Source organism: Dromaius novaehollandiae, chromosome 3, assembly GCF_036370855.1.
Source record: "Dromaius novaehollandiae isolate bDroNov1 chromosome 3, bDroNov1.hap1, whole genome shotgun sequence".
Taxonomy (NCBI): Eukaryota; Metazoa; Chordata; class Aves; order Casuariiformes; family Dromaiidae; genus Dromaius; species Dromaius novaehollandiae.
The window spans coordinates 118,206,087-118,222,791 of record NC_088100.1 but is presented as its reverse complement, the minus strand read 5'-3'; the positions used below and the strand labels follow the sequence as shown (position 1 = coordinate 118,222,791).

Genomic DNA, 16,705 nt, shown 5'->3' with positions numbered 1-16,705 from the left:
GATATACTCTAGTGCACTGCATATGAAGTAATGTAGGATTACAGGGTGCCCTCGCTGTATCTTTATGTTGTTATTTAGTATTTATCTAATGTGTGTGTTATCATGCTAGGCTCTTGGTGGGAACATAATGACAGCAAGCCCAATCTCTGACTTAAATCCTGTGTTAATGGCAAGCGGAAGCAAACTGACTCTGATATCAAATGGTGAGTTACTTACATTTCCCTGTGGCACTAAGAGAGGTGGGATAGTCATCAGTCCTTTCCTGTTGATTATTAGGTCAGGTCAGAACTTGAGAAAAGTGCATGTTAGCATTAAAGAACATAGGCTTAATCTGAGTCCTCTGGGGTTTGCCCTTTCTAAGAGTGAAGACTTAAGGTTAGACCTAAGGTTGGTTCCCTAAAGGATTTTTAACTTCTTTATTAAAATAAATCTCTGGTACTGTGCATGCACTCACAGACACATCCTTGTGAAGAGCTGGTTGAAGATGTCCATTCATGAAAAAGAAGCATATTATAGGCGTGAGGTTGTTTCTGTCACTGTCATACTTGGATTCTTGTGGATTTTTCAGATAAAGATTGATACCTGTTTTTGCCTATGAGGGAAGAAAGATGTCTCAATTTGTATTTACTCTTAAGAAGAATTTTTTTCTGAAATATGATCCTTTGGAGAACTAAGGGGACTCTCTGATCAATGACTTTCTCTTGTAATGCATTTGTATGTAGGCTAAGGGAAGGGGAAAGAGGGAACTACTTTGGGATGCTGGAAACTGATTTACCTGGAGGCTCAGCTTTAATTAGTTTAAGAAGGAGGCAGGACTTTGAGAGGTCTCTGATGATCAATTCCTGGGCAGATGAAACATCATATGTAGACAGAAGCTATCATAGATTCCATGAGGATCAAATTAAACTTGAGAAAATCCTTCCTGATTTGGTGAAACAGGGTTAAAAAATGAAAATTGATACCACATCAAGAATAATTTCTGTAGGTTGAGGGCTCTTTCACGCATATATTTGGCATTCTTCATCTGAGTTATTTATTCATCCACCACTGATCTCTGCTTGCTCTACAGAGGGCAAAAGGACTATCACAATGGATGAGAAGTTCTTCACTGGATACAGAAAGACAATACTGAAACCTGAAGAAATACTTCTCTCTGTTGAGATACCCTACAGCAGGAAGGTAAGCTAGAGGGAATAGACTTCAGTGTCAGTGGAGCTAAAATGGTGTTACCTGGGTGTTAGTTTAAATACGTTAGGCACTTTTTCTTGAAGAATGACCTCCAAATGCTTATGTAATCCCAAGTGGATCAGCAAGCACATAGATTATTTGGTGAATGTCTCTCTTTTTGATAAGTAAGGGGAGGTGGGCTCTGTAGTAAATTGCTACAAGACCAAGAAGTTTTTTAGTGGAATAAATAGAAACCTCACCTCATTCTGTAGTTTTATGAATACATTCAGTATTGATGAAAGATAACAATTTAATGTTCCCAAAGGTCTAAGTTCTCTGTTTGCAACATAGCGCAGCAAAGATGCTAGCAATTCCTGAAATAAGTGAAGTAAGGTTGCTGAAGTTCCTGTTTAATTTCTATGAACTGGAATGGGAAAAGAAATGTGAAAATGACTGGGAAAAAGTTAGTAGGAATAAGAGGGAAGTTCAGTTTCCATAACCTTGTCTGGTAAGACTGAAACCACGAGGACTGATTATTTTGACATTTTGGCAATGTGGACTTGCTACTTCAACTGGGCCTGCAAAATGTCCTTCCCATAGATCAATGAATAATTATTTTCTGTAGCAGCATGAGCTGCAACTGATTCAGTGTCTAAGAAGTAGAACTCTCCTTTTCCCTTTAGGACTGAGAACATCAGACTGTAATTTTATTCCAATGAAGGTATTAAGAACCTTTTTAGAGCTTGAGGCCATTAGTCATAACATGAAAGGATTCACAGTGTAGTGACATATCTTTTTTTATAAAGGGAAAACATTGATTTTCCAGAAATGCTGTCGTATTATGGGATAGAACCAAAAAAATCCTTTGTCTATCCTCTCTATTTTTTGTGTCTAGGTATTAAAAGATTATTTTTCTATCTGTTTCTGGGTGATTCCGCTGTGAACTTGTAGTAATTGCAAGAAGCACCAGAGAGACACGCTTGAGGGAGTCAATGGACAACATGTTCCTCCATCCATATGACTGTGAAAAAAAGCTCATACTCTAGGCAAATTTCACAAAACAAATAAACTTTTACCACCAGGGCAATGGCATGATCTGGAGGTTATATGCAGCTCATTGATCTGAAAAACTAAAATAACTTTTGAACTTTCTATTTCACGGATTCTTGGGTGATCTTTGCTCACAAACATGAAGGCAGGATGACTAAAGTTCTTCAAGAGCTGTCTGAAGGTACTGGGATGAGGCAGGTGAAGTCGTCTGGAACTGTGATTTCCTCACAGCAGGAAGCAGGGTTGTGTCAGTACACAGCAGAATCTGATTTTTTGGTTTATGTTTGTTTAAAACTGATGTTACCTCTTGTGTTGATATGACTCGTTACGCAAGTGTAAGACTGGCCAAACAACATAAAGAATTAGACCAAAGAAGTTTAGCAGTTTTCACTATTTAGTTTTACTGTAGGGGGATTAAAATCTTCGTAGGCTTTATCACACAGAGAGATTGTTAAGGGAGAGGAGGTAACAACCTCTTTCCCCTGCTAGTTTGTGTGTCAGCTGTTGAAGTTGTTCAGGAAAAAGGTTTTTTAGTCTGTATTTGTGAGGGAGATGCAGCTGAGCAAGGACAGTGTTTAGGAAAGGAAACATCTCACTGGAATAAAGATGTATATAAGCAGATTCCAGAAGAGAAAACAATGCTTATCTTTTAGTGTATAAAATGGCATTCCTAGAACAGGACGTATCCTCTGTTTAACAGCCCTCTTTCTCTTCTGGACTATAAAAACATTCCTTGTGTTCCAGATGAAGTTAGTAAATGTTGTCTACCATCTGCGTTATTATTCACTTAATGACCATCAGACCTTCATATCCTTTTCATTGTGTACATCTTCCTATTCCTGTTTGTCACTGTTATTTAATCTTTTATGATACCATTATTCTTTATCATGTAAATCTTTACTGTTTTTTCAATAGAAAAAGCCTGTCAACACTATGGCTGTATATTTCTGTCTTAAGAAAACTACCTTAAGCTTAAACTACTGTCACGTTCAGTCTTGTCTTCACAGGTTCATGGTATCACAATTTTTGTCCTGCTGGGGAGACAGGAAAAGGTGATCAAGTCTTACTTCATCTCTCAAATTAGTATCCTCCAACCTTCATGTCATTATTGACTTCTCTCTTCCATGGTGGTGGACTGAATAAACATGGAACAATAAACATGAAAAAACATTTCCATGACATGGAAACAATGTTTTTGCTATTGTAGATATTGCCTACAAATCTTTTGGAGCCTGTGGCGCTCTTGGTGTGCTCCTAGTTGGTATTGCCTTCTCTCTAGTAGGCAGGGTGGGAGACTAATTTAGATTCATGCGCAGCCCTTAGCAGTCTGGGTTGCTTTTTTTTCCTCTGCTATGAAAGTGTGTTTCTCCTGTGAGATAACTAGCACCTAGAAGTTTTCACTGTAAAAGCCCAAAGGGGACATGCTCTGTTGTGTTACTGAGAGGTAGGGTAGACAAGGGCAACCATGGGCAGCTGCTGTAATGGTTGACCTTACCTCGCTTCCTAGCTACCAGTGAGGAAGAACAGCAGGTGCCTTGTCTTCCATAGAACCTGGCACCAAGATAACTATGGTCTCTTGTGAGGAATGAGAGCAAGTGTTGTCTTCTCATTGTAATCACATTATTGGAAAGCTTCTCTGAAGTGTGCAATAAGGGAAGAGGCTGCTTTTCTCCTCTTTGAAGGCTAATTGCTTTAACAAGCAGAGTGGCATAATGTCTTTGTTGAGAGGATGCTATTGATACTCCTTGGCTATTATCTGCAGGTTGCCCATGAATTAGTTGAATTCAGGAAATGAAACACCTGTTTCAGTTATATCTCCAGTAATGAGATCTTGATGCACAAAATGGGACTCTTGTGAAACTACACGCCTTGCCAAAAATAGAGGAATTGTTCTTTACAGTAATGGAAGAAGTGTTGCTCACTTCTGATTAGAGATAATTAATGGAACAGAGTGTTGTGCTGTGCAGAGTCACTTGGCTAAGCCATTATAGAAAAAACTTGGCAGCAAACTCTCCAGAAGGGCCATGCAAAGTCATCAGATCTGATTCTTCTCTTAATCTGCAGGATACCTGAATGGGAATTTGTCATACTCTGCAGGACAGGGAAGGGGAAAAACTGAGTTTGCTATGGCTCCAGGGTGATACCATCACTTGGTGTAAACTGGCAGAGTGTTAATCTCATGTTGCACGTCACTCTATGAAAGAGCTGCTGAGCTTTGTGAGTGGTAGTTGCTGGTGCCTTGAAAAGAAGTTCCTTGCTGTGTGGAGTCAGGGTAGTAGCTGAGAAGTATATTTGTAGGAACAGCCTGAAGTTTTATATCCTTTAGCCTGATCCATTCTAGACCTGGGATCCATTTGTGATTACTGTTTTCAGTTCTTCCAGAGTTCAAAGATTTTCCAAAGAGCAAGAAGAGAAGTGGTTTAGGAGGCCTCCAACTCAACAGCTTAGCAGACTGGGAGAAATAAAAAATTACTGAGGAAGAGCAAACTTGTTTGTGTACAAAAATTCTGTCTTGGTTCCTCTTCCCAAGACATGGAAAAAATGTGACAGGTACCAGCAGATCTCCATCAAAGCTCCTCTCGTACACAATCCTAGCTTAGATAAGTTTAATCTTTGAATCTTAAGACAATATCCGTTGCTGCCTGAACAAGTCCCACTTGGCACTGCAAGGGGAATTGGCCAGATACAGTTCCCTGGAATTGCTCATCCATGCAGGGACAGGCCAGCAGCTTGTCTATGTCTATATTCCAAAGCATGCCAAGGTAGAGAATAAAGAAATCTTTTCCTCTCTCCTAGGGTGAGTACTTCTCAGCTTTCAAACAAGCTTCACGTCGGGAGGATGACATTGCTATTGTGACCTGTGGGATGAGAGTCCAGTTCCAGGAAGGCACTAGCCAAGTGGAAGAGATTAAATTGAGCTATGGAGGAATGGCTCCTACAACTGTCCTAGCAATAAAAACTTGCCAAGAGCTCATTGGGAGGTAGGAATTTTTCTGTGATTGAAAGGCTGCCTAGTAGGAACAATGTTGACTTTTACAGGAGCAATTTAAGTATCCTGAATCCTCTCTGATAGCACCCAAAAGGAGAGGAAGAAGCATAGCTACAGTTCGGCAGCAGTCTGTGCTCTGTGCGAAGCCTTGCTTCTTCCAGTACTTCTTTTCCTCAAAGATTCATGTCAGTCTCTTGTTCAGAGAGCCATTTTCCTGCTAAGTGCACTCATCTCTAGACATGGGCAGAAGCTAGGCACAGGGATGGCCTGAAAAATGGAGTTTCATTCAAACTGGACTGAGAAACCTGCACTCATCATTTAATGGCATTGCCATATCTTTAGAACAGAAGACATATGCCCAATATGAGAGCAAGGATGACACATAACACTATAGACAGAGCAGGTGGCTGTCGCTTGAGAGCCAATGGAGTTGCCATGTCCAATGAGTTAATCTGCCCTGGTGATATTTAGGGCTAAGTAAGGACTGGATATCACTGTGTTCCTTTGCAGAGCCTGGAATGAGAAGCTGCTGCAGGATGCCTGCCACTTGCTGGCGGGTGAGATGGACCTGTCTCCTTCTGCGCCTGGTGGGATGGTGGATTTCCGACGCACACTTACACTCAGCTTCTTCTTCAAGTTCTATTTGACTGTGCTTCAGAAACTGAGCAAGCAACACAAGGGCCCTGTGAGTGCTGCTGGCGAAGGAGGGCTGGGAAAGATGGGCCCGTGTGTGCTCCCTGGATGGGGAAGGCATGAGGAGGGTTCAGATACAAGCAGATGCAGTGGCAGACTTAGCATGCATGCAGGTGGCCATGAGGGGAATATTTTATGACAGAAAACTCCCTGTTGCACTAGCTGCCAGAGCTGCCCTGCTCCTCCTTTGTGAAAGCAACCGATGTTTCTGCCCACTTGCTTCCTCTTGGCATTCCCATATTGCTGTGGAAAGACAGTGCTCTGTGGGCACATGGGAGGATTCCTGGAGTTCTCCTGTTTTTAATGCACTGCACCTGCTCTTGTGGGGCTGTGATTATTCTTCTCATTTGCCTTTTACCCTGCATAAGATGGGTTATCTTCACGGAAAGCTGAGTGCTAGGCCCATCTATGTGGCGACTATGGGCTTCTGCCACACAGTACCAACAGCTGTACTCTGTTGACCAGCCTCCACTGGCCCATCTGCCCCTCATGGCTCTGCAGGTTACTCTGGTACCTTAGAAGGGAAACTCCAGCTTGAGGGAAAGAGGAGAATATCCTGAGCTACTGGGGAATGTGAGAAAGGTACTGGCAGGGGAGATGACTGTTCTTTAATGTATCCCTGGCAGAATAAGCTGTGTGAGCCCGTCCCCTCCAACTACATCAGCGCCACAGAGCTGTTTCACAAAGATCCCATTGCAAATGTTCAGCTCTTCCAAGTAAGTAGCAGTACCTACATGATCCAGGCTCAGGCTTTTCTGTAGCCCAAACTATGCTGCTTGTTGTCTTGTTGCCTCCCTGAATATGGACCATACATGAACGTACTGCAGTTGCACCATTCATGAGACTTGTATTTGGGTCTCTGTCCCTTCCTTGCTTTAGGATACAATATTCTTTCATGTCATTGCCCAAGACTTTGTTCCTAAAGTGTCTAGCTTCACAAAAATTGCTGTGGGTAGCACTTTTGTTCTGCAGCCAGAGCTCTGTATCCAAACTGAAAGAGTTCTACTCTGCACAGTTACAGCCTGCCTCTCTTTGCATCTCTCAGGCCTTGGATTCAGGATATATCTCCTTCCTTGTTTCTCTGCTCATGACCTGTTCTCTTTAGCTTTGAGAGGAGAAGCTGGCTGTAGAACTTGAATCTTTCATGCCAACTGTCACATCAAATCCTTCTCTTCTATAGCAATTTCAAAGAATTGAAGCCCTTTCACCTCATTCTCTACTGCCCCTTCTGCGTAGCCACTCCATTGTGTTTATCTTCCTTTCCCACAGGACTTAGCACTCGCCTTCCCAATCTTACTAGAATGCATCTCCTGCCTTTTGCTCTCTGGTCAATGTTTGTGTCCCCTGCAATAGGAGCAGCAGCAGTTAGCCATGTGTTTTACTCCAGGAAGTGCCCACAGGGCAGGCAGCTGAAGATATGGTGGGCCGGCCTTTGATGCACCTTTCAGCAGCCAAACAAGCATGTGGAGAGGCTGTCTACTGTGACGACATCCCTCACTATGAGAAAGAACTGTATCTAACACTGGTCACCAGCACCAAAGCCCACGCTAAGATCCTGTAAGTGCTGCTCCTGAGTTTCAGATGTTGCAAGCATCCGGTGTCTGGTGGCTTAGAAAACACTGACCTGTCAAGGAGGGGGTGAGGGGAAGGTTCTTGCATTAGTGGGAATTCCGGTTCATTGCACATCATTACATAGAGGTGAGCAGTGTGTGTTACAACTTTCTTGCAAATCTACTTCAGTGGGAGTATAAGGGAATTAACACTGACCTCCCAGCTTTGCTGGAGCACAAAGTCCTAGCCCCTAAGCAGTGTTCTTGCGTGCCCCATCTCTTACGTGCGCAGGACTGAAAAGGAGCAGGATAGGAGAGCCCCACAATGTCTGAAGAGATGTCATCTTAATCCCTGTCCTGAGCTTGCAGCTTGAACATGCACCTTTTTGCCTACCTAAAAGTTCAGCTTGCAACATGCAGTTCCACTACAGCACTCCCACTGGTGTGTGGTCAGTTGTGTGTGCACCATCTTCTGTTTTACCTTGCTGAGTGCTTGCTTGTTCTGGCCATAATCAATCCTTCAGCGTCACAGCCTATACAAATTAGCCTCAGCTAATAGATATAGAGCTGCAAGGTGGATAAGTCAGTAGCTGGAAGTGCAGCTGGCTTGAAACGTGTCTTGTCCATACAGAGCATGGTTAATGCATACTTCATAACCATGCTGACTAAGTACCTCTCAATAGCCTACCCTGGCAGATAATGTCTTATGCATTCTCATATGAGTCTTAATGGTGTTATATTGCGGTACTGACTGCCCCACACAATCCCTATTTGTCCTTACATTGTGTTGGCTCTGCAGGCTCTCATCTGCTCTCAACTGCTTTGATGTGGGACACTCTACATTATGCTGCCTTATGTCATCTTCAGTAGCCTTGTGATGTGCTGTTTGTTCCTTAGGCAATACTTCCTGCCTATTTAGGCTTCCTGCTCAGAGGTTTCCCACAGTGCTCTAATACAGGACAGGCAGCATGGTGGTCATGGATGTGCAGATGTAGTTGACTCCTAAGTTATGAAACAAAACTGCTCTGTCATCATAGTTAAATCTTAGGTGTCGCAACTTGGTAATTGACAGTGCCAGAAACACATAAGCATTGCTACTATTACCCATGCACATGGGGCAACAGAGAAAGCATCAGATATATGCTTGTGATCACAATATGCAGTATTTTCTAGAGGTTGGTGCGCACATACTCTTGTACTTGCACTGTGCATTCACATTTCAAGCCGTAAGTCTGTGTCATTCTGCAGAGGATGTAGTAGAATATTTCATCAGATGGCAGAGGTATTTTGCTGGTCAAAATATTGGCTCTGTTGAAATTAATGAGAAAACTTCCACTTCCTCTTAGTCAGGATTTGACCACTAAGTGTAAATTAGAAATCATCTGCCTCTGTACTGACTAAGCAAATCAGTCCGGGGATTCTTTCTGAGGCCTTATTGCAGAAGCACGGGAACGTGAACTTTCCAAAGAAAAATAACATTGTCTTTGGATCCTTCTGTCTAAGAGTTCATGTGTGAAAGTTCATTTATACATTTAATTTTTTTTAAGTTCATAACTCACTGGGATGCATAAACAACTATTTTCAGGTACACACTGGGATGCATAAACAACTATTTTCAGGTACATTTTGTATTGGAGTTTCAGGAATCTATACAAGCATGCTGAAAAAATTACAGCAATTTACAGAAGACAGTGAATCATTCAGTTAGAAACAAACCCACTGCTCTTCTGTTCGCAACAGCTCTATTGTCAAGCAAGACAATTGCATAGCCAATGTACAAAATATTGCAAAGGGAGCTTGAAAGTCTTTTGTAATGTATTTATAGTTACATTCTGTTTCGCTTGTCACTTAGTTTTAAATCTGTATATGACTCAAGCAGGCAAGCATTTTAGTTGGATACCTCTTTTGCTCACTACCAAAGAAGACTGCTCATGACACTTTTTGTCTCTTGGAGCTTCATTTCTTTAATGTCTGTTTAAATACTCTACAGCTTCCTTGTAATTGGTACTTACCAACTTCTTCCAGACTCACAGACACATTTTTCTGTAGAGGTGAACACACTGTTGATGCTATGTGTAGGCAGTAAAATCTCATGTTTATCAATGCACAGAGAGGAATCCTGCCTTTACAGAATCAGGACAGCTAAGAGGACAGGCCATCACTAACACCAGTCTGTCTTTGGATAAAAGTGCCAAGAGATCTTTAGTAGCCATGATCAGGAGGTCAATGTCAGATGTGTCTCAGCCAAAAGATGTATAATACAATATAGTTTAAAGAAGCAGACTGGGTATCAGACTGACTATCAAGATCCAAATTATTATATAGATTCCCAATGATTTAAGTCCAATATGTTGCATTTCTGCCTTGGTATCACATGATATTCATATGACAAATTCCTCTTTTGCATAGCCAGACCACAGGGAATCAGGTCTGTAGGCTCATTGGTATTTCATGCTTATAAGCACTTACAGAATTTGATCAATGAAAAATAACAGTTCTGCTCCTCCTGCTCTCTTTATTTAGTTCTATAGATGCATCTGAAGCCCAGACTGTCCCTGGGTTTGTGTGTTTTGTCTCTGTGAAGGATGTTCCTGGGAGTAACATCACTGGCATTGCTAACGATGAAACTGTTTTTGCTGATGGCATGGTACGTGGTTAAAAATAGCCTCTTTCAATCACACTGTGTAGGAGATGGGGTTTCTCATCTTGTCCAGTGAAGTCCTCCACTGTACACAAAGTGAAATCCTGACTGCATTGGAGTCAATAGAAATCTTGCTGCCAAATTCAATAGGGCCTGAGTTTCCTTGCTCTGTGCCCCTCACATCTGTCTGTCTGCAACATTCTCCTCTAAGCTGTAGGCAACTGATACAGGCTCAGTCATTCAGTTACTTTCCAAAGTTATTTGCAATCAGGTTTTTCCTTGACAAGGTGTGGGTAATTTTGGCTATATATCATTCAGATAGCTCTTATGCAGTGAAGGTGAATCTGGCCCTCAAAGAAGCAAGATACCACAGCTCTAGCCACTCAGCTAATATTAGACTATTCCTCATCCTATTCAAAGCTATTTTTAAAAAGCCTGGTTCAAACAACCAACAAAGAATTGCACAAAAGGAAGAAATGAGAAATCATCATGAACTTTACAGTGCCTTCATATGCATACAACAAGTGATCGTAGGTCCTATTCTTACCTCTAGGTCACTTGTGTCGGTCATATCATCGGTGCAGTTCTTGCAGACACACAAGAACATTCCAGAAGAGCGGCTAAAGCTGTGAAGATTAAGTATGAAGAGCTCAAACCTATTGTCACGATTCAGGTAAGATGGCTCAGATCTGCTTCCACAGTTAACCTGTGGTCCCCTGATGACTAGTTAATCTCTGTTCTCACACATGGGGTTATTTAACCATGTGTTTTGTTGCCTCTGTGATGGGAATGCAACAGGATACAGATAAAAAGAATAGTTTATATATTGAAATATAAAGAGGATATACCTTTGCTGCAGTACTAATTGGGAGTGCCTTAACTTTTTCTACATTATTTGACACTGTAACAAATAAGACAGACTCTGGGAGATACATTGCACTCAACATAAATCTGTTTAAATTAACAAGATTGCTTTCAGTTACATTCTTACCCACAGATGCTTACTTTCAATATTTTTCTCTGGTATAAATCTGCTGGCTTGGTATTCATTCATTCTCCATTTGCTGATTTACAACACTTAATAAGAGGGTGTGAAAAAGTCCCTTCTCACTCTGTAGCTGCACTATTTCTTTGCAATTCTGCAGAATATTTGTCTAGTTTCTAAAGCTGATGAAATTAATTTTCAGGAGTTATGTCTCCACAGTGGACATTTCCGCTGACTGTATGGATACAGTCCTTTAGCAGATCTTCTCAAAGCTGAAGAAATGAATGTCACCAATTTGTGATTATTTTATGCCTTTTTTTTTTTAAACAGAAGACTTACTAACAAGCTTTCCTCATGTGAGAGTAAAAGCAAATGGCAATATCTAAGAAAGCATTCACAGATAGAAAAAATGTATGAAGCCATTCTCACTGGGGAGAAATCAGAACCGCGGATTTCTAATTTTTTTATAATGGTCAATATTTCATATCCATGTGTTTTGTAATGTGAATTGTATTCATGCAAATACAAAGAGTCTGTGCATTGTCTCATACAGACATTGATACTGTCATCTGTGCACAAAGGTTTTGATTTGCTTTTATGATTTGGGAGTTCACAAACAACATTTGAGAACTTTTTCCTTTCTGAGGCTTTTAGCTACTTATTCAACCTGCAAAATGATAGCGAGGACAAAAATGTGCTGTTCTTTTTATCTTCTGAAAGTCCTTTTTTATTATGGAAGCTTCAGCTTTGGCAAAAATGAAATGTGTTTTTAAAATTTCGTCAAGAAAGATTATAATATTTTGACTCCAAAGGGAACTATTTTTGCAGAAGTTCTCATCTCTTCTGAGAGATTTAGTTTGCTCCTTGTCTCTCTTTTCTCTGTGTTTCTCCCCTGCCCCAAGCCATGGACCGCAGTTCATCAGTTCATGTAAGTTGTAAGTCGTAGCTCTGGTGGCTACGAACTTGGGGTTCTGGGTCCATAAGGTAAAATGGATCACAGGGAACAATCTAATATTGTCCAATTATGATGCTTTCTGTAATATTGCTGTGTTGTTAAAAATTGTTTTGTACTGTTTTAAGTCAAGTCATTTGGCTATTACCATAATTAGTATCTGATAAGTTCTTGTGCTTTTTATCTTGGAAATTTTTTCTTCAGTAAGAGAAAGTGTTGTTGTCACTGTGTTTCCATAAAGAACTTACTGTGTTATTTTGTTTCCTAGGAAGCTATTGAGAAACAATCCTTTTTTAAGCTTATAAGAAAGCTTGATAAGGGAGATGTAAAGAAAGGATTTGAAGAATCTGATCACATTTTGGAAGGTGAGAATAAGTATTAATAGCTGTTTTCAAATAGGATAGTTTGTGACAAAAGAAGTCAAACTGTAAGCCTCCTTTTCACACATACGACACTGGACTCATGCAAGTAAGGCTTGCTGGGCTGAACTGATTCCATATTAAGTTTTAACCTACTGTTTATATACAAATAGCTCATGAAAGATTTAATTTCAGTTTCAAAAGGATTTGGATGCTCCCACGGGAAATAGTACATCTGTAAACTTTCTCTTCCAATGTAAGGCCACTTACTTCTTGAACAAATGTTCTACATAGCGATTTTTTTCCTGAAATGTATCCGTATAGGAGCTTTTTCCTATCCAGACACAGAGTGGTCTGAATCTTATAGAAAGTCAATTTTCTTTAACCTGTTATGTGGCTTTAATTTGTGAAAATACATGCTTCTGAAAACCTGTCTACCAACATTTGTGCCTGTAGGTATCAGGAAGAACATGGAACTGTTCTATGACACTTTCTCAACATTGTTTTTGGCCTGTTTTTGGGGATGAGTGTTTTGGTATGTTTCTTGGTTTAATGCAGTTGAGATCTGGCAGGCAGGGTTTAGAAGCACGGCTAAACACAGCGATTAGCATCAACTGATTAATAACAGTAAGAGTCAAGAGGGGACAGTGCCAGAGCTGTGAACGAGAATACTCTGTCAGAACCACATCATTTGACCAGGAATAGCCAAGAGTAGCTTGCTCGATATAGATCATTGGTCAGTAGCTCCTGAAAGAAGAGTCAAAGACTGCAGACCTTCAGGGAGTTGTGTATTTATCGATGAGAGAGTGTTGCCTCCCTTGGCCAGGCCTGAGAAGGAAGAGAATTAAATCAGTTACAGACAGAAGGCCTGGTATGAAGGTTTATACTCGGAGACCGTGGAGTAACATGTCTGCTCCCCTTCCTATGGGGGAAGAAGGGTGTTATTTAATGGAAACAACCATTTCCAATTCTGTCATCTGCTGTGTTTTGCTATACATTGCTGAGACCTTTTCTCTACAGTCAGCCATTTGAGCTGGCACTTCAAGGGATTCATAAGCTGTTGTTAACTGTTTTTTATGGAGCACTATATAAACTGAAAAGAACTATGCCAGGCAAGGCAGAAGCTGTTCTGAGCTATAAGAATAGCTCATTTAAAAGCCCACAATACTGTGTGAATGCCAGACTAAGGCCCTCAGGGAGACAGGGAGAACACCACTGCTAGGTACCACAGCAGGCATTGTCTCACCCAAGTGTGCATTTCTCATGGATGTACCTAATGAAGACAGCTATTTTGTTGTCACCGAGTTGCATAGAAGGAAGAGAGGAACAGCGTTTGGGAAGTGCTCTGGAAACTAGCTTTCATGGCAGCTAAATAGACCAGGGCCATGACTGGGAAAGGAGGTTGTTTCTGAGATTTAACAGTGCGTAGCACAGCTGAAAATTGCACTGTCAGCACTGTCAGGTGAGATGCCACCCACCTGTGATTTGGAATGAAGATTTATAGAAAGTGGGGTGCCTTTTTTTTTTTTTTTTTTTTTTTTTCTTTTTTTTAACCAACAAACTGGAACTGTCAATTGGAAGGTTAGGGATATCTGGTGCTGGACAGGGCAAAAGAGTTTCCTTTAACACCTTTCAAAAGGATTTATGGACAACAGATGGTGGGAGATCTCTTATGACTCCAGGGATAGCCTATCTATGAGGCATTTCTTTCTCTCTATTTTGTAGGAGAGATGTACCTTGGTGGACAGGAGCATTTTTATCTGGAAACCCACTGTACTGTGGCTGTGCCAAAGGGGGAAGATGGTGAAATGGAACTCTTTGTGTCAACCCAAAACCTAATGAAGACACAGGTACTGTCTCTCACTAGCCTGCTGCCTAAAAGGAATTTGATTCTCAGTGCTTAGACTAGCTAAACTATTGCTTTGCAATTTGTCCTAGCTTGTCTTGTATAAAAATGCCACACTGGCTCAGAATGGGGTATAGGATCTAAAGTCCCTATCCAGCTCTGTGGTGTTCTGAATTCACTTCCAGGTGATGGAGAAATTTCTGTTGGCAGCACCTCTCTCTGTGCCTGGATTACATCTTTAACCATTTTCTGGAGATGGGGCTAGCTGGTGAATAGGCATGGCCACTGAACGACATGTCAGAAAGAGAGGTAGTGCAAACACTGACAATATAGACCGACCCTGCCACCTTGTGGGACAGGCTACTGGTACTATGAGATGTCTTTGCCCCGTTTACTTACTGACTTCCAACAAGAAAAGCATTATTCCCTATAAATCTTCCCTTGTGATTTACATTCACTTTCAAATGGTGGTGCAGTTGTTGTGGACACCAAGACTATCCAGAGTTCTCATAATTGAGTGAAGAGAATGGAGAGTGTGGAAGGGATCTCAAACATTATGCTAAATGAGATCCATGCCTTGGTAAGCTTACTTCATGTCAGTGTCTTCCTGAATCTTATTCTATCTGCTACGGCACTGTACACCCTCTCATTTCAGAGATGATATACTGGGCTTGCTGGCTCCAATTGCAACAAATCCACTTGCAGGACCAATAGGACCTGCAATAGTAATAGAATACTTGCACTATTGCAAAGTTTGCAGAATGGAGAAAGCTAAGACAGGTCATATTTTGGTATCTATTTCTTACCACCAGTTCAGTTCCTCACATGCTCTGCTTTTCTGTTCTTCATTAGGAGTTTGTTGCTAATGCATTAGGAGTCCCTTCAAATCGCATTGTGGTTCGAGTGAAAAGAATGGGAGGAGGATTTGGAGGAAAAGAGACTAGAAATACTATTTTGTCAACTGTGGTGGCTGTGGCTGCTTTCAAGTAAGTTTGGGTACAGGGAACTGTGCTTCTTCCTTTCAGACTTCACCTGTCCCAGGCTGCCCATTTTGGAGCACCATTTGTGCTGGGGCACTGCAAAGACTCTTTATGTCTTCTTACTGTACAGCTTGTAGCAAGCTTGGGAGTTCCTATAGGAGGTGTCTAATGGGCTCTTAGATGGAAGGAGAACTGAAGCTGCTGGAAGGGGCTGTGCTTATGCAGGCATGTCAGCTTTTGCTATGTAAATAAGAAAGGGAAAAACCTTGCTCTGCTTTTCCTTTGATGTTCTCCTAAAACTCTTGTGTGTCAAACTCTCTGCCCCTCCAGTTCACTTCAGCCCAAAACCTTTCAAAAGCCAGCAGCAGCCTTGCTTGGATTGTGTTTTGTATAATTGAGGTATGACAGCCTCTTCTGTACTCAAAAATCTGCTACTGACATGGGCCTTGCACTACCATTTCTCTGCTCTTCTGCAAACCCTGCTGTCTTTGGATTTTCCTTAAGAAGAGGGACAGGCCACAGTATAGAAAACCCCACTTTTCAAACTTCTAAAAGCTCATGGAATCAGCCTACATTGTAACCATTTGTGAAGTGTAGATTGTAAATGTGCTTCTGGTTTCTGGAGTTTTGATGTGGGTTCATCTTTAACTGTGCAAATTTTTGTGGCTGTGAGTGAATGTGGCCTGTGAGATGACACTTGTGCACTGTATGTAACACTTCCCTTCCCAGTATTGCTCTTGTATGCTAGGATGCTCCTTGCTGTTAATGTTAGCTGTATGTTGGAACATAGCAGTAATTTGATAGAGTATCTTTGGAGGAGAATAGCCAAAATGAAGCTCTTGCACTTAAACCAGCTTTATTTTCTCCATTCCGAGCAGACCTTCTGCTTTCTCCACTTAATCAGTAATACATAGTCATTTTTTATTCTTTTTATCTCTGTCAGCCAAACTACTGAATTCATGTTCCAGAGGTAATGAAATTACATCTATGACATTCTTTAGATACTTTTGCAACCTAAAGAGAGGCACTGGGAGGTCAGGCTTGCTAGAAAATGAAGAAGAGCTCCTTTTCTCCTCCATATTATCCTCCATGGGTAATAAATAAGCAACTAAAGACAAGGTCAAATTGAAGTCTAGTTAGTACCTTACTTAGCATTATTTCGTAATTCATACGGTATTTTCTTTAGCAGAGCCAAAAGAGTGCCTTGAGAAATAGTCCAGAAAACAACAATTGCTCTGTTATTATTATCTGTGCCTATAAGAAACTATCCTTTTTAAAATAGGAGTCTCTACAAGAGTTTTCAAGAACAGGTCCCAATCTCTAAGATATTTTTCTTTTTTTACTCAGTCTTGCCATTTTCTTAAGAGTAAGATATATGATCCAGGCAATTTACTCCTAACTCATGTAGCCGTTGCCACTCTGGAAAGATAATGCCACAGAAAAGAAGAGCCTTACTCTGTAGGAACCGTATAGCACATTTCAGGCTTTGCCTG

General features: G+C 41.1%; 1 protein-coding gene across 2 annotated transcripts in view; it reads left to right on the top strand.

Annotated features, from left to right (window-relative positions):
- The window catches only part of XDH (xanthine dehydrogenase), a 55,645-nt gene that overhangs the window by 22,299 nt on the left and 16,641 nt on the right, over positions 1 to 16,705 (top strand). For both annotated transcript variants that reach the window (XM_064509930.1, XM_026094681.2), the window contains exons 13-23: positions 110 to 203; positions 1,070 to 1,179; positions 5,014 to 5,198; positions 5,717 to 5,891; positions 6,526 to 6,615; positions 7,287 to 7,456; positions 9,973 to 10,096; positions 10,644 to 10,763; positions 12,296 to 12,392; positions 14,112 to 14,236; positions 15,085 to 15,218. In XM_064509930.1, coding sequence (XP_064366000.1) covers positions 110 to 203; positions 1,070 to 1,179; positions 5,014 to 5,198; positions 5,717 to 5,891; positions 6,526 to 6,615; positions 7,287 to 7,456; positions 9,973 to 10,096; positions 10,644 to 10,763; positions 12,296 to 12,392; positions 14,112 to 14,236; positions 15,085 to 15,218 — 1,424 coding nt within the window. The remainder of the gene's footprint in view (positions 1 to 109; positions 204 to 1,069; positions 1,180 to 5,013; positions 5,199 to 5,716; positions 5,892 to 6,525; positions 6,616 to 7,286; positions 7,457 to 9,972; positions 10,097 to 10,643; positions 10,764 to 12,295; positions 12,393 to 14,111; positions 14,237 to 15,084; positions 15,219 to 16,705) is intronic.